The sequence below is a fragment of the Diadema antillarum genome, unplaced genomic scaffold, assembly GCF_040938485.1.
Source record: "Diadema antillarum isolate AM-2024a unplaced genomic scaffold, OU_Dant_1.0 seq00002718_RagTag, whole genome shotgun sequence".
NCBI lineage: Eukaryota > Metazoa > Echinodermata > Echinoidea > Diadematoida > Diadematidae > Diadema > Diadema antillarum.
In genome coordinates this window covers 13,420-39,701 of record NW_027273316.1, presented here as the reverse complement: position 1 = coordinate 39,701, position 26,282 = coordinate 13,420, and the positions used below count along the sequence as shown (strand labels likewise).

Genomic DNA, 26,282 nt, shown 5'->3' with positions numbered 1-26,282 from the left:
TGGTAGCTGATATGATCCGATGAATCTTCACCGCACCAAATGGTGAAACCATCTACGATGCAATACGACCGAATATCTCAGCGTCCATGCAGACAGCTTCCCTACATTTACCAGCAGGAGAGCGAATCGTTTGTAGTATATTTTATCCAAATTGGAGACTGGGTTTGTATCACTCTGCCATCACAGCAGCTGTCTCCCCGCCCGCCTCCATTGTACGAGAAGACTGGGATCACTTGGTTTGTGCCCCTACCTGAATGGGAGTAATGGTGTCAATGCCATCAGGCCAATCCCCTCCTGATTCGCAGTCTGCGTGACCCAAGAAAACCCATCGCTTCCCCTTGCTTTATCTTCTTCCCTTACCTCCCCCCTCCATCTCCTTCTTCCCTTGCCCCCCCCCCCTCCCCATAACCTCTTTCCTAGCATCATCACTTCTCCCTGTGAGCTCCAGATCACCAGGGTGCAACCTCAGCTCCAGTGAGTCACGGTATGTTGACATTCCATCAACTGGGAACTCATCCTTACAATGGGGGTTGAAGTTGACTGATGAACGTAAGCTAGTGCGCTCCTCCTCCTCCTCCTCTTCCTCCCCAACTCCCTCCCCCCCCCCAAACCATCACATCCCTTATCGAATGGCTTACATTTCTGTGTGTCTGAGTGCATTGCTACTGTACTAGACCCAGGAATTGCATTCCCTTTTTCTTTTTCTTCTTTTTGGTTGTTGCTCTATATCATATTTGGCTCTCATTTATTTGCAATATCCCAATAGATACACAGCTTTAGGAGCAGGCAAGCGTGTCTAATGTGTCTTGTTTTGTTTTTGCGGCTAAGATTTGTATTTTCGTAGCAAGGAAGCGGCCGACATGACTCCAAGGGTGTCATTTCAGACGCCTATCAATGAGTGAACCATAACTTCCTGCTGACTCCTGTATGCCCTCGAAACAAAAGAGCTACTCCTCTCATTAAAGTTGTCCACGTGAACAAAAACATGTTATTTTTGTTATCTCTTGCCCTTCAACAAAAAAAAATATGGGGTTATGCCCTCACACACTGCTTGACCAAAGCATAGCAATTCTTAGCAAACAAGTTTGTCATGCTTTGAGATTTCATCACCAAAATGAACCTACATTTTATCTTCTTTCTTTTTTTTTTTACCTTGATGCTTGTTCATTGCAATATCTTTAATAATCTAGCCTCAGTTGACCCCAGATAGTTGGCTGCTCATATATGAGCCTATCAAATTTGGCATGTGCAGTAAATTACCCTACAAGTAATAGTTTGATAGTAGTATCCCTCATTAGATTCACATTTCTGTTCCTCCTTGTAAGAAGCTACATGGGGATGCGTTATGAGAAAGAAGACCACCGAGGAAAAAGGGAGGGAGAGTGGAGGGAGCGAGGAAAATTTCGAATATTGCACGCCTTCACAGCAAAATTTGATTACAGCCACATTCATGTCAAACATGGTTGGGGCATGCTCTCCGTGTAATAGAGATGGCACATTGGATCTCGTCATCTCTCACGAGCGGAGAAGTTAATAACCTACCCCGCGCTTGCACGGAGGCAAGATGAGCACACGCTAGGCTAAACCGAATATTAGACACGCCACGGTGAACCAGGAACAACAAGTACACAACAAATTTCTTTACCCCCCGCTTCATTCAGTATTTATGATTTCGCCCATCCTGGCTATCTAAGATTGATGGCACCACATGGTTGTGCAGTGTATGCATTTCACGACTATTGTTCTGATTTAGGACCTTGAAAACCACAAGAGCGTTGATAATGGTGAGTTCACCACAGAGGCAAGTTGTGCAATTGTGAAAGCTCCGCCCACATTCTCTCTCCATGTAACAAGTAATAACCTACAAACACACAGTCACGAGGGGGGGGGGGGGGGGAGGGCGGGAATAAAGTGAGCATCGAGTACAGTGCGCAAAAATTCATTTCCTTCAGGACATTGAAAAGAGTACTTGAACTTGCTTAGAACTTCAAAAGACAGAGTAATATATTTGCTGGACCACAAATATCTGTGATAGGTTAAGAGAATGTGTACTGTTTATGATAAAGATAAATAAGATATGGAATTTCCACCTACATTTTCTTTTGATATTGTTATTTACTACTCTGAAATCACAACAAACTTCAGTTTAGAGAAGGTAGCACATGGAATGAACTCAAAATTTAAAAGATTGTAGGCTATAGATTGCACATCCTATAACATCATATAACAAGCATGCAAGGAAAGTTGATGCATGAAACTTCAAAGAATGCCAGACAAGCAATATTATACCCACACAAAAATGCTTCATATTCTTTCTTTTTCTTTTTCTTTTTTTTTTTGAGGGGGGGGGGGGGGGGGGGGGAGAGGATGAGTTGAATTTGCTACCAGTAGTCCCACAAATCTGTATTGATGATGGTAGGCTTTCAATGTACAAAACATCCAGTCAAAGCTTGTGTTTGATTTTCTTTCCTTATGTTTCAGCAAAACAATACATGATAGATAACAGAGTTTAGATAATCAACTACTTGGAACACAATACAGAGAGCATTTTATAAGAAACATCATAAAACTGAAAATAGCAAGCAGCCTAATACACAAGTTGATCCATTCTATCGTACCCCACTCCCCCCTAAAAAAAAATGAAGGTAAATTACAGAAACGTGAACAAAATGATGCTAAGCCCTTGAGCCCCTACTCCAAAATCATTTTACAAAATATTAGAAAAAGAACAAACAAACAAACAAGAAGAAATCATGTAAACTGTATTATATGGCAGAAATTACAGTGAATCAGTACATAGATGGTTAGTCTTCAGGAATGCCGTCTCCGTGCAAGCTTAGGATGAAAAGGAGCACGAGTAGTTCATTTTTCATGCACGGGAACACGTGATGCTTGCAGGACTTTCAAAGTATATACGTCACTGGTGCTCAACTCGAGCAAATATCAGTGAGTATGTGTGTGTGTGTGTGTGGGTATGTGTGTGCTCTGGTTAACATGGTGCTCAAAATAATCTGAAGGGGATACCCCGTCTTCGATTAAATGAAATGCCCACTTCACTCCCCGGTTGAGGCCCACTCAAGTTGCAATAATTAAACTAAAAATCTCTTGCCAAGCATCTAGCTCTCCCCATGGGGAATTCTGCCAGGGCTAATAAATTGGGTTAGGCTCATCCTCTCTTTCAGTCATAATATAAGGCTACAATGCAAGAAGAGAATATGACTTATAAAACAAATAATGAACCTGTTTAACATTTTGGTTAATTCTACGTAGCTTACAACAAAATATAAGAATATTCATATTATGCATGTTGTGTGTTAGCTGAATTCAAATACAGGTTTATTGGTTTTCCCATTCTGATGCAAGAAATTGATTTTATTTGCCTCTGTCGCTGTTCTCACATGACCCCCCCCCCCCCAAAAAAAAAAAAAAAAAAAAAAAAAAGGGGGGGAGGAAAAAAATCACTCAGCTACAAAATGAGGCATGTTGGATTTATGGGACTGAAAAAAAAGAAAGAAATGATTTCTTTGCATGCTGTTGGCACACACCATGCAAGCAAATTATTGCGTGTCCACAAAAGAATTTAAACTGGACTGATTTTTGGCATCACGATGCATATTATGAGAGTTAACTCTTCCTTTTTTTTTGTCCAAAAATGAGAATTAACAATTTTTGCATTGCGTAGCAAAAATTTATTTTCAAAAACTGTTAATTTGGGGCGAATGTGAAAGGGATGTGTGTGTTGTGTGACAGAAGGAGAGAGAAAGATACACAGAGTAGTTGAGAATGAGAAAGATAGGGAGAGAGATAGGAACAAAAAGGGATAAAGAAAAATCCTGCCTTGTGGAACAAAGTGATTCTAATGTTACTCTTTCTTTGGCTAGCCTGTTGCAGCATAGAGGCAAAATGCTCGCATCTACCGTACCACACAAGCGGAAATGAAGAAGAAGAAAAAAAAAAAGAGAGAGAAAAATCTGTTGAGTTTTTCCTCCCTGTTGACATATTTCATGATACCTGTCCACAGACAGCCCTCTGAATCACTTCTCTTTTTAATGATGTGGATACTGAAAACTCTTTCTGCAAAGACCGACACCCAAGGGAAATAACACTAAACTTGAATCTGGCGGTGGGGTAGAAAAAAAAAGTCTATCTCAGTATTCTCTTTCATCCAAATCTTTTGAGTCAGAATTCTCGGGAGGATTGAGGTATTTTTTTCGTTTGGGTCCTTTTTTGCTCCTGACAAGAAACATAAAACAAAATAGAATGAAATAAAATGGCTGCGGATGGATTGAACTTGAGTTTTGTCTTGCTGCGCGAGTTCTTTCTCATTACGGTCTGTGGGGGTGGGGAGGAGGATCGAACTTCAATTTCTGGATTTATTGCTCGTAAGTTTGCGTCTAGCCCACCTGATCGCAATGAATCAACCCTCCCAGTTTCTACTTTACATTTGCTGGCTGGGTGTAATTTTTTTTTCTTTTGTTTGGGAGCTGCAAGGGAAGAGAGTACAATTAATGCATTCTCCTATGAAACTCTGCCAATACGTGAGGGGTGGGGATTAATGTCTTACAATAAACCTAATGGTACGCTTCCTTTCTGAGCTCATTTCAGACAAAGGGACACAATAGCATGACTATCAAATGGCAATAAAGTTTGGCGATGTATAAAAGATGACATGCTGGTGATATGCTCAAAAGATGGTGGTGGATCTCTCTACAAGTAAATAGATAGGTTCTGTAAAAGTTTCAACTCCCTTTGAGAAATTCCTACTTGGCAGCTTTCTTGCATCATTTTCATTGACATGACAGACTTTTTCAATACTGATTGAATTTTAAACTCCATCTGAGCTAATGATCAGCTTTGTGCAACTGACACATCATATATACACAGCTCCTAAGTACATTGTATTGTGGATAATGGTCTGTCCTTGCTGGGCATTCATGCTCTAGTTGTGGTATGCTTTTACATTACATGCATAATCTAAGCTCTGGATAAGACTGGAAACCTTAGCGTTGATTGAACAATCTGAAAGATGCACTACATATATTGCTCTAGGAATATATACAGTATAACAGTATATCGAGTGATAAACACACCTTGATTCTTCTAGACACACCTTGATTCTGATGGTAGCGGTTTGATTTGTGAACTTTATAACATCAACTTCTGGCTTCACTTGTACGAGATCCACCACTGCAGCCTCACTGAAACATGTGTCATGCTCAGATGATTTACACTGATGTGTTCACTGGGAGTTCCAGAGCCCCAGCTCTGCTTCGTTCTGTTACCATGCCTCCTCCGCGCTGCGCTGTGCTGCGCAGGGAGTATCGGGTCACGCGGGCAAGATCTCTCGTCCACGCTCCCATGCACATTTCCGAGCGGTTTTCATAATGGCGAGGCACAAAGAATTCGAGACGAGTCATCATTTGTCTTACTAGCAACACAAGCACGTGTGTACCAGGTAAAATTCCGCCGGCCCCCGTCTTGCGTGTCGGCGCCAAGTTTCACCTGTGGCTTGTATTGGGTGTCGGCGGGATGTCATTACGCGTGGGTCGGGATGGCTGCGCATTCATTAATCCACTCACTCATCTCCACGCAAGATTTATGTTTCCCCAAAGTACATTACGTATGCCTCATTTTACGCCATGAATAGCATCCATGTGAATACAAACACATTCGTTATCATCAGTACCACTCTGGATCTTTGAAATCATCACACAAACGAGGAAAGGTACATTGAAAAATTCATCCAAAATGGCATCATATCTCAATCCTTAATGTGTTTTCTACACTCACACTATCCCACACATTAAAAAATGGACTGCACATCATAGCTCAGCAGTATCTTGATAAAGATTGTGCCAGATGGCTTTCACTTCTGAATCACTTCTTCTTTTTAATGCCAACTACACGAACATCTTCAAACTGAAAGCTAGTACAAATTAAACCTGCACAAGACTGCCATCCCGCCATTCTTCACCTCATTTCCAATGAAATGTCAAATCTCTCCCGATATAAACTCAGTATCACAGAACAGTATCACAGAACAGCATCACATAGCTCCCTGAACTTGAAAGACACATATGAAATCATCAGTTGAGAGATCTGGAGACATGTTTCATCACTTGGGGCTGTCATCATTTCAGTCCCTATTCCCTTCCCTACTTTTGTGGCTGCTTTCATTGAGTTGTTGCCATTTTCTCTCACTTAGTGTACAGTGTATCTACAAATGCAGTAATGCTAGAAATCCCAAAGAATCAGTCACAACTGATAAGGAAAGATTTGCGCCTCTACTTGAGGCCCTGCAAAAGGGGGTGGGGGGGGGGGGGAGAGCGCATCATGCACGGCATAATATTCGTCAAAGCCGGCGTGCAAAGCACCCGCGACGATCGAGTGAGAATATCTCCATGCGAGTGTGAAATTTCACGTGCTGATCTGGTGGCAGTCGGCAACATAACCGGTCATGTGGGCATTGAATGCCGCCGCGCTTCAACGATCTGTGCATAATGTGTGCTCTCGCATGGAGTCTAGCTATTTCTTGCTTTCATTTTTCTTTTCTTTTTTTTTTGGGGGGGGGGGGTCGGGCCTTTGCTTAGTCTTAACAACGAATCTCAAATGCGCTTGCTCGCACCTTTCTCACAACACGGGTATAATGGTTTCCAGAGATCACACATTTCGATCCTTGTACCTGAAGTCACGCGTGGACAATTACGCTACACATCGTCCCAGTGCTGTGTATGCTGAGAAACTTAGCAAACGCACAAGTCGACTCTGGACGGGCAGGTGATGGCGATGTACCAGGCACCAGCTAATAGTGAATGTTGTATAATCATGAGATTTGACGCTTCCACAAATGATTATGCATTCATGTCATTGACTTTTAATGAGAGACAACTTCATGACTTTCTGCCAATTGTAATTCCTCCGTTACAATCCATTCACACGTCTCGATGACTCGACGAGGAAGAAAAAAAAATGCAGTCTCTTGTTACATTCTATTTGTCATTTGGAGCAATGTTTTGCATGAGCCTCCTTGTGCATATACATACATTGCAGTTGTGCTTGGACTTTGTTCAGAATTCAAGAAAAATCTTACACCTCCACTTAAATATCCTAAAATCTACCCTCATGCACCAGGTTGAATTCCCTTGATACAGTGCTTATCTGCGAGCGCTAGATTTAGTTTAGCTATAGAGATCATTGCCATAGGATAACATGTACATATCACTCCTTCCTTTCATAGTAGGATTACTGAAGAGGAAGCACGGTACACTGAGCTGAAAGAACTAACTCTTCATGCATGCAATGAGAACCACACACATACCATGTATCAACAAGTTCTGCATCCGTGTGATAAAAGTCTACTATGACCTTGGATCGACTAGGCCTCTGCAATCGATGTGCATGTGAGCGCTGAGGCATGCTGGATTCATCACACATTAATTCGGCTCGTTTGTTCTGTTGATGGCTTTGACGCAATAACAACTACATATCTTCAACAACGCCATTACATTCATCAAACATCAGCACCACACGTGATTGATTTTCTTTTTTGGAGCAATTGCTTAAGGGTTTCGCGCCAGAAATAAGAGGCATTCCACCACGGTTCCCTACTGAACCATCAACTATGCTTCAACAGAAACAAACACATGAACAAACAAACAAACAAACAAGCAAAACGAATCCAGCGTATCTTTACCTTCTCTGCAGCGTGCACCAGCCACAGTAAGGGTCACCAACCCCGTGCGGGTCCCCTAGACACTCCTCGCACGTCGTGTAGTTACCGCATTCCTCTACGGGTACCTTGGTGATCTGTCGGTAGAATCAGATGAGAGAGAGAAGAGAGAAATAAGGGGTAAGTGAGAATGAAAGCGAATCGCATTTGAATGAAATAAACATGGGTTCCCTCCCGCTTCTTCTTTTGCCCAGGCGTACGGGGAGAGTTCCGAGGCTTTGACGTCTGATAGGCCTCTAGCTCTCCTGGCAGAGCGCGATTAAATGGTAATGAGCGCATCCTTTCCTAAAAGACTCCTGGGCCATCTCTTCCCTCTTGCTACACAAGGATGATGCTCGTATACTCTCCGAAGCCTTTTAAAGGTGCATTACGGTCTTGAGGGGTCCACCTCAAATAAAGCTACGCCGACACTGTATGTTTCATGTGGCGCTATTCATAATTGCTTTTAATGATAGATCGAGGCTACCAGAGGTGATCGCATCCCTTTGAAGATAGCGCCACTTTAATTGGCCAGCCATTAACATCGAGACATACCAAGGGCATTCCAATGCCCACGCTGAGATGTATCTACAGCCACCAACAGTCTGGGTATTACATTTCAAGTGACATTCATGCAAAATTCACTATTTGCCTCTAAAACTGATCACTCGAGTGAGGGGCCTTCTCTCGCTCTACATGGATTAATGACTGATAAATTTTAAACGATGCCATAAGGTCAAGACCTGGTCCATTCTGGGTAAGTGATATAATAAATATTTTGAGACTGGGCAATTATTATTACATTTAAAAGTTGCTACCATACAAAATTCACAGTTGCCAAAATGTCAGTTGATTATACATAAATGAAAAAATTGAACACATTGAATCACATCACACTCATATGTACATTTTTCGATAGTTGAGACTAGCGCGTGTAGTCCCTTGAAGAGTGTTAATGCACACTTAATCAAAACAGCATGGGCTTACCGCCGGTGTCAAGGATATGAAATTGATATTCAATGCCTAATCTTCATTTTGCACACCTTTCGCATACACGGAAAGGGGCTTTTTTTCTCCTCTCTCTGTCAGAAAGCCCCCATATAAAACACAATTGTCATAACTATGTAAAAATTTGTGCACAATCAAACCAATAGCATAATCTCATGGCAAGAATATATAACTTGCTCACTGTGGTTTTGTGATGTCATTTAGTGTAGTACATCTCACATACACTCCATGTTCTTCACATGACTTTCACTTTATAATTGTCACTTTCTCTGGGAGGAGATGCTTCCCTCCTCACCTAGAACATCACTGTCCTGTATATCTTCAAAGGCAGCAGGGTATGACAAATGGCAATTTCATTGAATATACCTTCTTTTCTTTTCTTTTTTTTTTTTTGGGGGGGGGGATCATGTTGTGTTCATGATGTAAGATGGATTTTGAACAGAAGAGATGTCATACGCGCATGACCAGGCCACACAGAAGTAGAATAGTCAATGGATTTGCATTTTCAGATTATCTACGACATTCAAGATGTAACTTCCTACAGCAATATACAGCTAGTTTGCTTCATTCTGCATTTCTTCAACCTGCTTTCTCAGAACAGGCATCCTTTACATCACCTTTTACTCTGGCGTCACTTAACCCGTTGAGGACAGTTTGGTTTTGCTACAAGACGCATTCTCCATAGGCACTTGCCCAAGTAGGCCTATACTCGGGACTCGTCCTCAGTGGCATGTATTCGAAGCATCTAAACAAATGGATATTCATCACTCAGAACAAAGTGGCAATCAGTCTGTACACTTTGCAGTGCTCAAGCACCCTTCTGGTTCCAAACCGATATGTTTATGACACAAAACAGGCGAAAGATTCCATGCTCTATCTCTGTCATGGCTCGAAATTGCAGGAAAGGCACAGGGTCTCTCTACGTCACTCTATCCTAGTTGATGACATGAGGGGTAGGAACCATTTCAGAAAAACACAGATAAGACGATCACAAGAGGCAGGCATAAAAGCTCATACATGTACAGACGTGGACTGCAGATCCCTCATAAAAACTGTAGATCAGCTGCATCAATCACTGATAAGAAATGGCCGTTGGCATAAAGACAATTCATCTTCCACGTTTTTACCTTTAATGAGACCACCCAATAGCTTACCACATAATCCACACTCCTACATCCAATGACAGAAACCTAAACTGGTGTAATTATCAACATTTCATCGCATGCCCAATAAGACACAAATTGGCAAAGAAGAAGAAGAAGAAGAAGAAAAATCCCCACTGTTTTTGTGAGAGCCACGCCAAAACAGAAACTTCCATTGTCGGGATCGAGGGGCTCAAAACTTGGATTAGGGAGGCTGTTGCAATCAATGTTGGCTTTCAACTTGGGTTGTTTATTTCGACCGTGGCTGCGGTCATACCTCAATAGAATTTTCGCCCAAGCTGGAATTTTAACAACCAAATTATTGCAATTTTAAGATGGAAATCCCAATTGTCATCATGCTCCAGAGACACAAAACAAGAGGGGGAAAAAGGAGGCAGTCTGGCCACCCAGAGAGAAAGAGAGGAACGTGGCGAGGAGGAGGAGGAGAGGGGATGGACTAGAGGAAGTGAGATAGAAAAGAGGAAGGGAATAAAAATCCAAGAGAAGATGGAGAGGAGGATATTAAAAAAAAGGAAGAAAGAAGAGATAGAAAGAGGAAGAGGGGATAAAAAAAATGAAGAGGAGATGGAAAAGAGACAGAAGGATTTTCAAAAGGAAAGATGAGATTTGAATGAGACAGACAAGATGAAATATTAGGGAAAGGAGTAGAATAGAGGAAGAGGAGAAAAAAAAGATGAAGAGGGGATGAAAAAGAGGAATAGGATATAAGGAAAGAAAAAGGATGGAAAAGAAGGAAGAGGGGATGAAAACAAAATTATATAACAGAATAAAATGAAAACTAGAGAGGGGCCGTCAAAGGCGGCAGACCCACGCCTAAGTACAAAGTCGGGGTAAACATAATGTGCATTCGGTCATCTACCAGAATTCGGCCACTTAATTGCCAGTGTGCTTTATCACCAGCCAGTGAGTTCTACCAAAGATCGTACACTGAAGTGTACGATCTTTGGTTCTACAGTCACATCACACGCAAATCACATCATTACACATATGGTATTAACACTCATTCACGTACAGGAAAGTCTCTAAGTCTCCTCCAAAAATCCATCGAAAATCCCAAATTCCACCGTCAAAAGTGCAGAATCGGAACTTTTCCAAGCGCGCGCGAATTAAGTCCAGTTTTAAGAGTATTGTCTACGCGACGGGTCGCGGAAAAAGCGCTAAATATCGAGAAATACGCCGTTTTCTTGCGGGATATTTTGATTATAGCAAGATAAGAGTGTGATGATATCAAAGGTCGTATGAGTGTACGATCTTTGATGGTATCCACAAAAGCAAAAAAGAAAAACAAAATTTACGTACCCACTAGGCAATTACCCCTATGATTAGTGTCTACGGGAATTATTCAATGCAAGGGTTGAATGCAAATGTCTACTGCACCAGTATTCGGCCACCAACGAGCGCCGCAACGTCCCCGGTGCAATTTTGCACCAACAGTGTAGAGCGCGATGCATTTTCAGCGGCCTTGCACACGCATTGACATTGAGCACGCATATCGTGCAGTGTGACTGCGACCGAGCAAAATGCTCCTCCAACGAAAAAAACAATCAATGTTAATTTGAAAAATCATCAAATATCAAAGGTCGTATGAGTGTACGATCTTTGATGGTATCCACAAAAGCAAAAAAGAAAAACAAAATTTACGTACCCCCTAGGCAATTACCCCTATGATTAGTGTCTACGGGAATTATTCAATGCAAGGGTTGAATGCAAATGTCTACTGCACCAGTATTCAGCCACCAACGAGCGCCGCAACGTCCCCGGTGCAATTTTGCACCAACAGTGTAGAGCGCGATGCATTTTCAGCGGCCTTGCACACGCATTGACATTGAGCACGCATATCGTGCAGTGTGACTGCGACCGAGCAAAATGCTCCTCCAACGAAAAAAACAATCAATGTTAATTTGAAAAATCATCAAAATACGGGCCAGTTTGTGATGACGGAGAACGAACTTTCATAAATCTAGAAGGACATAGTCCCTCAAATAGGCCTAAACGTAAATTTCGGAATTCTTACGAACATTTGAGCAGCGAAGTCGGATCGTTGGGGAGTTTATGTGTTCGTATGGTAGCGGAAAATCGCAAAGTGAGAAACGGGAAATTTTCGGAATGGTCACTATACCATGGGGTCAAAACTTCAAGGTCACACAGAATTTGCAAGGGTCAACCGATTATCACCAAAATCTAATCGATTCTTTCCTGTCATTATCCAAACATTCCCTGAACATTTCGTGCAAATCCGTTTACCCGTTCTCTTGTTATCTTGTACACAAACAAACAAACAAACAAACAAACAAACATACAAACAAACAAACAAACAAACAAACAAACAAACAAACATACGGAACCCTTTACATAACCCCCTGCCGATTTTCATCGGCGTGGGTAACTAGAGAGAAACGACAGGAAGAAAACCAGTGAGCCTGTGAGAGGGAAAGAGAAGGGGGGGGGGGGGTGACAACACGGATGAAAGATGAGGGAAAGTGAAGAGAGGGAAGTTATGGAGGACACAAAGCAGAGAATGGAGGAGGTGGAAAAGGAGGGATAAAGATGAGTTAAGAGACACAGAAAGACAAATAAAAACACAGAACAAAGAATTACAGAAGACAGCACTGAAAAGTCATAATAACAGGAGGGACAGGACAACACGGACAAAGAAAAGAAACAAAAAAAAAAGGAGAAGGGCAAATAGATTGATTTGAGAGAAAGAGGGAAGAGGGAAGAAGAAGTGAAAAGGTAAAGGGAGGAAATGAAAACTCAGAGAAACAAAATTTGAAAAAAGAAAACTTTCTCTTCCAGAGGACAATAAGAATGTTTTACTACCGGTCTTCTGGTTTTGAAGGCAATGAACATCAATATTTCCTTCTACTTCCATGTGACATGGTTGTTCTTCACAAAACTTCACTCCAGGGTCCATTTCTCCCCCCCCCCCCCATCTATTTTCTCTGTCCCATTATCCACTTATGCAAAAACTATAACCCACTCGTCCGCCCACTGCCATATTTCAGCTCAACAGAACAGACGTGTAGGGATGCCACACTAGGTGAGTCATACATACTGCAGTGACTTCTAAGAAGCTCACTGCTCTCGTCTCCTCGCAATACCACAGTCCTCCGGACTCACTCTTGTCACCACGACAACCAAGGGTGGGGGGGCTTTGTACCGGTCCCTTTACACCGCACAGAGTCAGATAACAGCAGGCAGTGGTAAAATTGTATCAAACTTCTCTTGCAACCACACAAGACAGTCACTCGGTGTGTTTGGTCACTTTGGTGTGAAAGTAATGACGTAGAGCAACCATTCTTACAGAGAAGCGGGATGACTAATGTCCGACAGAACATTTTGCCATCAGCATAATGGACAAGTGATGGTGAAATGAAGATCTTTGCTATTTACCAAAATCACCTATTCCAGATGGAATCACAACCATGGGAGACTTTGCAATAATTAAAAGCAAGTTAATGTCATTTCAAAATGATGTAGGAAGGATTGTCAATGTTGACCCAATACCTTCAGAAATCTGGTTGGTTCCTGGACAAAGTTTATGGAGATTTGCAATGTTTAAGAAACAGGGTTGGAGGCCCAAACATGGAAAAAGTAATCCTAATCTATGACACAATTACAACCCTAAATTTAATCTAAGAAAACAAGCTAATGGTTCTCCAAAGAAACAGAATACCTTTTTTTAATTGCATTTCTACTACGGTTTTGAGTTTAAGCACTTTCAATTCAATTCGATTCAATCACAGTTTATTTTCATATAACTGAAGGGTTAAATCATACTACAAAGCATACATTTCACAAATCATAAATCATCACTTTAACAATTCATATGAAATTTGTTAAGTACAAGGTGATCACAGAGTATATTACCCCCCAAAAAATCGTTATTTACAAATGAATTGAATAATGAATAATACCGACCATGAATACTTTGCAGGGTTGACAGAAAAGCAGTACAGAAATCGTTAAGTTCTCATATGTGACACAATTGCTGTGCATTAAACAATGTTGTCCCACTGAAATAATCTAGGGCTTGTCTTCTTGAAAGCGTTTAAGATTTGGGAAACAGCACTGGCCAGGAGAATGTCTTGAGAAGGACATCGCCCTTTTGAACGGATGGTGGATAGGCTATGAGAAATTGACAAGGCCATCGTGTCTGCAATATGTAACCTATACACACAGGCACAGATGGAGAAAGAGAGAGAGAGAGAGAGAGAGGGAGATATATATAGACAAGGGAGGGGTATATATATATATATATATATATATATATATATATATATATATATATATAAGAAATATTAGATAGTAACTAAGAAAAAAAAAAGAGAGAGGGGAAGATATAGGGCCTACAGATAGGAGGGAGGGGAGAGAGAGTGGGAGAGGTATATAGATGGGAAGGAGGGGAGAGAGATGGAGAGGTAAAATAGATAGTTACTTGGGGAGAGAAACACACACACACAGGAGAGAGATTGGGGAAGGAGGAGAGAGGGAGAGTATATAAATGACAAATGAGATATGCACAAGTTTATATTCCACTCATTTATATATGACCATTAGACGGCTTCCTGTACGCAAACGACCTCCCACTGTCCTTCACTATCTGAGGCCCCCCAAAAGAGACCGGTCTTTGGATGAGATGAGCAGAGGGTGTCTGCTCATCCAAACTGTCGCACTGATTGGTAGCTGCCGCTGGTAATTAAAGCGAGTGGGGAAGAATATCTTGATTTACAGCCACCAATTGTTGTCAGGAAGGCAAAAAGTGAGAGTGCTTCCTCACTTGTTCTTGGAGGGCTAAGTCAGCTATGAAGACGAGCATCCGAACCTCTACCGCTTTTTTATGGGAGCATTCTGATGCCCTTGCTTTATGCACTTGATTTTGATGTGTGGCAATTGCTTCTGGTGGGTGAAAACAGATTCATTTTATTCTTCACCCATTACATGGGATTAAAAATGTCAATTCTGCATAATTTCCTTGCATCCTTTATATATTTCTGCAAATGACACAGAGAAACTCATATGAACTGCAGATGTATATATTACCATTTTTTTTTTTTGGCTTATTCAAGCAAGGGCACCATACTTCATCAAACAATTACTACCAAGCACAAAAATATGATCTTTGTATTAATATCACACACAAAAAAAGCTATGCCATCACTGCCACGAGGGAGCAAAACAATTTAATCTGTGTCTACTCACATCAGCATTTGGTCAAAAGTATCCAGAGCTCTCATATTTCCATTTTGAGCCATTTGTAATGCCATACGCCTGTGTTTACATTACAGTCCAAAGATTTGTGTAAATCTGGACACCGAGCAAAAGCAAATGGTGATAAAATGGATGAATTATGACAGGGAAAAAAGACAAACGTGCTTTCTGAAAGATGATATGCCCACAAAGAAACACTGAGATCTCTAGGTGAGAATGAAACAGTATGCCAACTCAAATACTCTTCACCTTTTTTCGTTTCTTTTTTCTTCTCTGTCTTCCATGCTGATTGGCAAGAAAAGAGATATTGCCGAAGGGACAAAACAGAATGAGTGACAGGATAATATTCTCAGGTGGAGAAAAATCGATACGACGCAGCAATGTATCCCTGAATGAAAAACAAAATATAAAATTACAGCCTGCAGCTGAAAACTCCAAGAAACGGACCTCTTTCTTGCCTCCTCTCTCTCTCTTTTTTTTTTCCAGCTCGATCACATTTTTTTTGGTCTCTCATTCTGTGGTCATAAAGTTATCCTCTCCGATTTGGTTCTTTCCAATCACATCCTCCTAATATCTATCTCTCTCTCTCTCTCGCTAACTCTCTCTCAAAAAAGTTTACACAGGAAACTTTCTCCAACTTCCCCCCTCCCTATGCCTTGAAATTGACCCCAGCAAAGTTTCAAAGTTTAAACCCTTCAATGCACTGACTTTCATTTTCAAGGCTATGGAAGAAATGGTTTATGTGTGTGGGTGGTGGGGAGGGGAGGTGGGGGGGGGGGGGTTGAAGCAGACTTTTCTCCCCTTTTATTGACATGATTCCACATGTTATGATGGAGTCAGCTCTGTTGAATCACTGTATCACTGAGAGAGAGAAGGCGGATACAGAGATAATGGAATTTATCTTGCCCGTTCGCTGGAAATGAAAAGGAAGAGGAAATGAAATCGCAGAGGTGCAATGAAAAACGCGGCATTGAAACACAAGGAGCCAGAAATTGAAGAGCGAAGTACAAGGGCGGAGAAAGATAGGGTGACACGGCCACGCGGAGAGGAGCGTAACGCTGGATAGCGTCGGAGAGGAAGTTGGCTGAGGCACGACGAGGAGGGGCCGGCAAAAGAAAATGTTTTCGCGCGAGGAGAAATGCGATCTTTGACGTCTGCCTTCGATGGGCGGGGAAGTTTTGTCTTTCTCGGGGAAATTTACTTTTGTGCGCGTGTCGCCGGCTCTTTTTATTGTGCTTCCGAACGTTTACCCACTCGTTGAGTTGACATGGACCGGGAGCGCATCAGTCTCACTCATATTCCACGGTCGAGAGGAGGAGTTTATGAAGTACACGAATCATCCGTGTAATTTGATCTAGCGTGATATTCCTTGCTTCTTTGCTTCATTTCCTTCTTTCTTTTTTTTCCAAATCCTGCGCAACTACAAGGCCACCAGAAGCTTAATATTTTTCAAGGCTTGTCCCCAAATAAATTTGCAAGAACCCAACCAAGGGCACACAAAGAGTGGTATCACTACGGCAAGGAAAAATATCTGCACTTGCTGAGAATCATCTATAATTTGGAGGCAAAGTGCAGTTCGTACAAACTCTTACCGTCAAACAAGGAAGCAAATTCTGCTTCTTCTATTGTGTCTGACTGTCACCAAAGGACTAAAACACCAAGTCAGATCGAGGTGATTTTAAGAAGAGAGAGCACCGGAGGACTCAAGACACATGACAAACATGATCCTTTAGTTTTTTGTCGCTACCGAACAGCACATACAATTTTGGCAGCAGTACTTACATCGACAGTTTTAGAGGGCATAACTGGCCGCAAGTGTTTCTAATTCATTTCTGCTTTGTCCGTCATAACGACACAGAAAATGCAGGCATTTGCGCAGCTGACTGCTTGTTTACATCATATCCAAAATAATGATAGCCACTCATCAAAAGAAATTGAGTTGTACTACTGAGCCACACCGGGCCTTTAACTGTTATGATAGACCGCTTCAACTTTTCATATGTGACATTTTGCAAGTATGGAGACACGAACAAATTTTCTTTAAAATGGAATAGATAATCGTCCATAATGACTGTCTTTGATTGCTTGAGTGTCCCAACGGAGTAGTCTCATCTTTAACAGGAAATGTGTTGACTATGTATAATGGACATACTATATATTTATATATACTTGGAAGGAGATAAGGTATTTTCTCCTGTTATTAGTTTTCTGCTTCTAACTGACAGTAAACTGTTCAAGTTGAGAGTAACCTCGTAATACCATAATTTCTAAAGGCATAAAAGGGGGAGCAGATCTACAGTGATGGTGGATGTGTATTATCCTAATGGAAGTTTTTGTTTGTTTGTTTGCTTGTTTTTTATAAAAGAAACTGCCAAGGCAATTAAAGCACCTGAGCTCCATTTCCACACTAATTATTCATGGCGAGATCTAGCATGATGCCCTGCATGTCAGATAAAAGTTTCTTTCTCCTCCCAATCGCACTTGAACAAGAGGTAAATTTGCATTTCTGTTCCCTAATTCCACTTTTATATCCAGTGAAATATTCTTGACATGGCAATTTCCTGTGACCAAAGAAAGAAAGAAAGAAAGAGGGAAAGAAAAAAAAAGGGAAAAAACGATTATAGTCTGGAGAGGAAAAAGGTGCAATTGGCAAATCTGAATATGAATAACCTACATTTAAGAACTTTGGTGCAGAGCGCTAAGAGTTAAAGACAATTAACATCCACTGTCGCAGGGGAGAACAAATGATGGACAGAACAAGAGAAAATAAATGGAAGAGAAAGAGATGGAGACAGAGACAGAACATATGTGTATGAATACTGTAAAACACAATATTTTTGCAGCATGAAATTTTCGTGAATGGGAGCCGACGGCCTTATTCTCAGCATGAAATTTTCGTGAGTTGCCTCCAATGTTCAATACATATAGTGTAGACAAGATCTTTAGCATGCATTTTAATTTCGCGAAACTCAGCTCTTGCGAACATTCGTCGTTTTACAGAAACGGAAGAAATACATATAATTACAGTGCTAGTGACATACCAGATAATGTGTGATGATCTAGCACAAGTTTGTTACCATGTCCAAATGATGTTCGCGTACATCGGTGCTCCTGCAGCCCATGGATAGAGCATTAAACCCTAAGATATCATGTGATTCTATTCATCAACTAATCTCTAAAACTGCTAACTTTTGAGTGTGTCTACAAAGGGCTAAACTATTAGCTACACATTGAAGACTGGAACTTTGAGCAACTCTTTCAAGTTCAGGAACATCATGTCAACATAACTATTGTGAGAGACAAGACTCTGCTAAAGAGAGAACCGCCCCATGGGGAAAGGGGGAGGGGTTGAGAAGAATCTCCGCACATGTCATATCCATCAGCTGATAAGGGCTCCTGCCACAGTTATCCTTGCTCCATTCTGAACGCCCCTGAACATCACTGTGAAGAGTCAAATGTTCTTGAGGATGTCACCAGAGAGGTGGCCAGAGTTCGCATTTTGTAGACTCTGCTCCATCATGCAGTTGCGTGTCTGAATGTTGCGTGCCATCCGGGGTTGCCAAGGACATCGTTTTCGTTTGTTGGCAATTGCCGGAGATGATCACAGCACCTCAACGAGAGGGGAAAAGGGGAAGGGGGGGGGGGGGGGAGGAGGAGGTCACCAGAAGATTCTTTGCCTCTTTTCAGTTTCATGACTAATGGCAACATATTCATGGAGGATACTTACTTCCTCCCCCCCCCCCACCTCCCTTCCCATGACATCCTATCACGCCCCCTTCTTTCATAGTCATGCAGAGTTTGCATTTGCGTTTGCGTTTGGATACGCTAGACATCGATTCCCTTGCACCGTGTTGTCCTTGAATGATGCTAGCATGAAAACGGAGCTCCTTTGAGTCAGAATTCATTGAGCCGAGTTCAAGGTCTGGCAGGCTTTCATTGAGATGATGGCAAAAAAGTGAGCAAGATGGAAGGAGGGGGGGGGGAGAGATTCAGATACATTGATAAAAGGGGCCAATGGGAGAGAAGGGGGGAAGGAGATGTTGGATAATCTCCCTCCCCCCCCCCCCCCCAATGGTGGAGTGAGTATCTAAAAGGGGCGCACTTCATTGGGGGGAAAATCGATACCCTTCCTCACGATGTGACAACCACTTTAGAACGGCAGGAACATAATGGTTGGTGCTTTCGAGAATTTTCTCGCCACACAATATCGTCTGAGCACTGCTGCTGGAATGTGTCAAGGGTACAGAATTCAGCTGAAAGAGAACATTTCATTGTACAGAAAACTGTGGAATGGCAATCTCGCGGACTAAAAAACCCACTCGATATTCAAACGTGCTTGAACAAACTGAGCCAAATACAAACAAGAAGAGAGTATAAGTTCCATTGAAATGAGTCTTGAGACTAGACAGTACAATATTGTAAAGTTTTAAAAGATTTCATTGACCAATGACATCAGTCATGACCTCACATGCAAATGAGGTGATTATGTCACTGCCTGAACATCAATTACTAGCCTGTACTTGAGACGTATTATAACAAACAGTAAAAATCCTGTTTTCAGTCGGCAATGTAACAACTACAATTCCCTCCCCTCTGCTCAGGATTCATCACTACTAAGATATGACATTAGAATAATATGGTGTGAAGGATATAACTGCTTCATCTTGAAATATTTTTCCACAAAAGAACATCACTCTAGAGCCATTTTGCAGGTCAGTGGGAGATGTGTAAGGCAATGTCATTATCACCTCATTTCATTTGCATAGACGCGATTTGGAAACAATGCTGTCTATGGAAGAAAGAGTCATGAAACTGTAGAATTTAAGAACTTTCTTATTCTATGTCCATTTCTAACAAAACTGTGGCTGTTTGATGCGCTTTTGCTCTATTCTTTCAAGTCATGTTGAACCCGCGTACCATTTACATCTACAACACCTCATCCTATTAGCAATTCAAGAAGATGGTCATCAGAATTACATGACATCACATTTCATCACAAGAGATTTAATGGTATTTTTACCCTTTCTCTTGCACCACACCTCAGCTCTGTTGTTTCCTTCTAGACAGAAAAAATAACAGGCTTTCTTTCAGATTCAAAAGAAATTCACATAATTTCTCTTTTCTTTCCGAGAACAAATATGTGTAAAGGGTAAAACACCAAATGGGAGTGACAGGTAGAAATAGCTCTTTGGTAGTGCACATAACATAATTATAACACTCTAAGAGATATCAACATTAGATTATAGCAGTTTTTCTTTGTTATTCTTCAATTTTTTATTTCAATAATTCTTGCCATTTTATTTGTACATTTTCCCTGTTTTTGAAAAAAATTGTTGTTGCAAATATTGCCCCTGAAAGATCTGCACACTTGTTTGTTTGCTTTTTTTTCTAGGAAGCTTTCCCTTTACCCTGCCTTCATGAGAAAGGTGATATTTACATCATCAGAATTCTCTGGATGAAATCTACGCTCACAGCAAACACGTTCCATAGAAAGAAAACAAATGTAGTCCTCGATATCCATGGCTTCTACGTAAGCAATCTGCCCATCTCCTGGCTCTGCGTAAGAGATGGAAGTTCTGACTTTCTATGGAAATATTGACATTCCCCCCCCCCCTCCATGGTTTGAATGAATTATCACTACTGCCACATTGTATACCGCATACTTGTTGTTTACCATTGCTTCTAGTTATCAGCAAAACTCGACCAAACCAATGTTTGCTGCATAGCAAACTGTGATGAAAGCAAAAATGCACATCATAAAAAACAAACAATGATATCAGAGTAAATATCCACAGCAAGAACAATACATCATTATCCAGGCTGCGTGGATGGACAAAATAACCAGAAAAACAGCCATACTTTGAATTATTGGTCCTGTCATACTTTGGATGCTGTTTGATGACCACAACTGCCCATTGGTCTGACACTAGACTGACCCAAGTTTGGTCCGAGGAATTTCTCTCAGCAATGCAGCACAATCAATGCACAACTATATTGACGATCACTATAGAGTTCTCAATGATCAATATCCTCTATTCTAAACCTTTTGGCATTGTTTTGATCTTTTCATATACCTCCCCCCCCCCCCCCCCCCCTCTTTTATATCACATGTTTGGGTGCTCTAGTTCTAGCGCAATATCCGGATGTTTTCCTATTGTGTGGGAAGCTACTGGGTCACAAGGGGGGTCATGATCCACGTTTGGAGACACAGATCTTGCAGTGGCCTCCATCTTGGGCCGGTCGTCACGGCAACCAACCGAGAGAAGACATCCGGGCTGAGGAGGGGAGAATGTGGCTGATTGGATTTGCATCGCAGTCACTCCGTATTTTTCATAATCCTCGCCGGGGACTTGCTGATGAGGTTTTCGTGGATGAAACAGTAAACTGCCAGCGTAAAGCACTGGCATGCGTGTGTGTCGGGGGGGGGGGGGGGGGGGGGGGGGGGGGGGGGGGTTGGATGAGGAATGCATTGGTGAGAGTAAGCTTATAAATCTGTGCTGTGTACACACACATTTGCCTAAATACAGCTTGGAACAGATTGTTGAGTGATCTGTAAGCTGTGACTTCCATCCAAAAATTAATTCCTGGCGGCAACCATAACTTAAACACTTTCCATTAATAAGGAATGACATTGTCACTCAAACCAAGAATCATCATCAATGAAGATATGTAGGATGACGCTTATGTTACTTCATGCTTCAGCTTTGACATCATTTTTGAATGTCAAATGTTCTGACATCCAACAACTGAAATGGAAGACACCCTCAGAAAAAAAAAAATCTTCCCTGTTCTTTCTTTGCCAATCTTGCCTTTGCCATGCTGCATATGACTAAATGATTTTTCACACGCAAAATTGAAGATTTGCCATACAAGCAATAACATAACAAACTTTAGATTCTAATTCAATTTCAAATTTAATTCTAATTAAATTTTAATGCTTGTCATTTTCAGCTGCTGATGCATGCTCACTTTCACATAGCGATCTATGAAAACGATGGGTTTATCTTCTGAATATTTTACTTGATCTCTCCTGAATATTTGATAATTGAAGCCTTCCCCAACTAGAATTTGGGTATGAGGGGGAACTAAAAGCTTTCTAAATTGGCCAAATATATATTATTTGGGCAGTGTGAAATTGGGCAATTCCATGCTTGACCGGAGGCAGAAAAGGCCTGACACCGCCATCAAATTTACTCTGGGTCATTTCAGCGGGTGATTAAAGGGGATGGCTAGTAACCGATCAGTGGGAATCAGTGGGAATGCTGAGGGATGATTGTTCCAATCCTTGTGGGATTCATTCAAGAGTACATTATCATATCTACTGTTGTGTGAACATTATTTGCTTCAGAACGGTCTCATATTCAAGTAATGAGCAGATTAATGCCCCGTCACTGACCAGGCACGCTAACCTGGAAACATTGAACTGCACATTACTTGGAATATGAGACCATTCTGAAGCAAAAAAATTTTCACACAGCAATAGATATATAATGTACTCTTAAATGAATCCCACAAGGATTGGAACAATCATCCTCCAGCATTCCCACTGATCAGTTACTTGCCATCCCTTTTAACACTGTTGTGAGTATATTCAGGGCACGAGATCATAGCTGAATCATCTTCTTTTTTTTAATGCCAATGCTAATGATAATGCCATTAATGAGAAAAAGAGATAACAAAACAAAAAAGTGACAAATTTTTATTAGAAGTAATAAAAATAATACTGCTGAGAATGCTGATAATACTTCTAAAGCTATACTACTCCTCCAATTCATAATGATGATGATGATGATGATGATGATGATGATGATGATGATGATAATTAAACAAATATATTAATTGTACAAAGTTTTTCTGCGTACTTATGGAAGCCTGTATTCTAAAATCCAAAAGAGAAAATCTGCCATTAATGAAGAACAGTCATATGAAATTCACAAACTGAATTATACATCCTTACTGAAAAAGCAACAGATCACAAATACACACTAATAAAATGACAAACAGATGATACAAAAATATAGCAATGAATCCCCTAAAATACAAGTTGCCCAAATATGATGTGAATGTAAATTGCAAAAACAAACATCCGTCTTATACATGTATTTACCTTTAAAATGTGGAGTTGCGATTTGTAACACAGTTATTTATCAGGTACAAAAGAAAACAAAACAAAAAATCAATATCTGCAGCTAAGAGTCAACTTATTAAATGCTAACAGTCTGCCTTTCAGAAAAAAAAAATACAGAAGACTTAATGGGTGAGATTTGGCCTGACATCAATCATAGCAACTGCTGCCCAAATCGACCATCACTGCACCTGCTTCGCATTCTCTTCTGTACATTCCACAATGTTTACTTGATAAACATTCCAGGAATGAACTCATTCAGGCCTGGGAATGTTAATGAACTATGAATGGTTTTTGAGGCTTGGGGGCGCGTGGGGGCGAAATAGACACTGAAGATACACAAGCAGGGCTAGCTGCTGAGTTTAATATACACAAGAAACAGAAGAAAATACATACCACGCCATATTTGACAGTTTGGGTTTACTTTCAGTAAAGCACGCCTTCGATACAAGATGCTATTTGAGCATTTCAAATTGCATTCTATCAACAGACAAAGGACTGAAACATATTTTACTAACATGTTGGGTTGATATTTATGGAGGTTGGTTACATTTACTCAGACTCAGTAATTATTTTCCCCAAAACTCATTCCTGCCCACATGTACAAGAATGTCAACAATACTTTTATACATGATATGAATTGCATACTTTGGTAGAAACCATCGAACAAAAGACATAAACTCATGCAGTAATGTTTTAGTGCAGTATTTCATCATCAGACTTTTGGGGTATAAAAGGACAAACAGCACATGGACCAATAAAGTTGTCATATTCCATGTGAAAAATACAGAAAGATATGGGATTTCATTCATTATTAATGATACTATTAAGCAAATCCCAAGTCTAATTTTCTAGGGTGGAGGGGAAAAAAACTACTGCAATGCAAACTGCTGCACTATTTCAACAGATTCCCGAAATGTACATGGCAGCCTAATTCATCACAGTCATTATCGGCACTGGACTTGTCATCCGCGCTACAAGAATGGATGGGCAGACCGTGGTAGCGACTCGAATCAATCATCATCTAGCTTTTGGGTGTAAAAACCACCCGTAGTAAGAAAATTGGCAAGACTGAGGGGTGGGGGGGGGGGGGAGGGTAGTGGGAAGAGGGGGGTGGGTGAGAACACCCTCCCTGACCAGATCGATAAAAACCCATGAATCTTTTAAATCTAGAATTTCGGGCCGGGTGTTTCCGCCATCCCCGATGAAACTGATCAGGTTATTTCCACTGTGCCATGCATTCATCAAATTCTAATCTCCATCTTGCCCCATTTCATCTTGCAAGGAGGTGCAGCAGCTTTCATTATTTCGTTCCTTTTCTTCTCCTTTCGTGGTGGCGGGAGCGCAAAAAAGTGGGGCTCAGTTGGCAGAAAGGTTAAAACTGGCTTGTGGCTAGCAACAAGCAAAAAAAAAAGAGAGTAAGAGAAAAAAAATAATGGAAACCTGATCAACTTTGTCCTAAAGGCAGTGGATTTCATTTAATCTTGGAATATAAGATAAGGGCTATTATAATATACATCTATATATCTCTCTCATATATATATATATATATATATATATACAGGTATATCTATCTTCATATAAATATACATATATACACAAATACATATAATCACAATAGTCCTGCAGGTAAACTTTAATGTGTGACATGTCATAACTTTTGACCTCAATAACACGGGGCCTCTGACAGAACTGGGATATAAAAATCCCCTCAGCACATCTCCTACCAAGACCTTGTATAGTCACAATCAAAATTTAGTGTAGGAAAATCATTTGTCAATCAACAGCCACTTGCATTGTTCGAGATGTTCCAATTACATTTGACTGATTGGAGTGTCCTAAAAACTTCCATTTTATATCTAATATATTTTATATTCATGAAGTGCATGTAGAATTTCACATATTGCTTTGTACATTCTGTTGAAAAAGTGAAATCAAAGTTTCTTAAGTTCATGGAAGACATTCTATTTGCCAGAAGATGAAAAAAAAAAACCCACCCACAAATCATATCAAATCAAATCATTAATCAACTGGGTAGGATGGATAATGGTATTTACAAATAAAAGCTAAAAAAATCTTTCTACGATAAAATAAAAACAAATCTTGAACCAAAGGCAGATGAGATGGGAATGCAGATCTCTCTGTTTCTACGTCTATTTGTCTGTCTGTCTGTCTATCTGTCTCTCTCTGAAAAGCCTCTTCGTAATTTTCACAACTTTTCTATCTGACTCTGCAACCTCCGCTGACACGGGCTGGTTCATTTCAAAGTGTGATGTCCCAGAGTTTGTATGGCGTTCTAAAATGGAATTACGCACGCCGCGCCAGTGCGGCATGCAGGCTTGGGACGTGCCGCAGGGGCGGCGTGAGAGGAAAACATTCGCCCCCAGACAATCAAATGGGAATCAATGAAACTAATAAATCAGGTGAAATTTCCCCAATCTCTCCGACTATTTTTTCTGAGCTTTTATTGAGAAGCACAAGCTGCGAAAATTTATCAGACCGACAAGGCAAAGGAATGAGTTGAGACAGGAAACTGTTGCACTCCATTGGTCTCTTCTTCTCTCTGGGGGTCTGAGAGCATAGAGTCCCATTTACACAGATTTTCGCGCATTGGAGCCAACGGCCATATTTGCAGCATGAAATCTTCACGAAATTGTGACTGGCATTCAATGCATTGTAGTGTAGACAAGAACTTTCGCATGCATTTTAATTTCGCGAATGTTGGCTCTCGCGAAATTGGCATAATTAAACTACACGCAAACATTCCTCGTTTTAACAGTAATTATTTTTCTAAAACTCTCGCCATACACACTGTGATGCTAAAATAGGTCCATCATATGTGTGAAAAATACATGAAGAAACCATTGATTTTTTTTCTTCCAAATCCCATTATGCTAACTAATTACACTAGGTCTACACACGAAGGATTCCAAGGGTCAACTCCGGTCATTGTTTAGCCATGTACAGTTTGGAGAATCAAAGGTTCCAGGCCTTCACTAGCAGCTGAATTATTCATTATTTACTTTTTTTTGCCATGTGTGAATGGTGGCAAATAAAACCGATTTTC

General features: G+C 40.9%; 1 protein-coding gene across 1 annotated transcript in view; it reads left to right on the top strand.

Annotated features, from left to right (window-relative positions):
• Positions 1-26,282, top strand: part of LOC139715071 (uncharacterized) — a gene marked incomplete at both ends in the record, with an annotated part of 50,628 nt that overhangs the window by 11,416 nt on the left and 12,930 nt on the right. Inside the window, one exon of the mRNA XM_071626694.1 lies at positions 10,224-10,324. Coding sequence (XP_071482795.1) covers positions 10,224-10,324 — 101 coding nt within the window. The remainder of the gene's footprint in view (positions 1-10,223; positions 10,325-26,282) is intronic.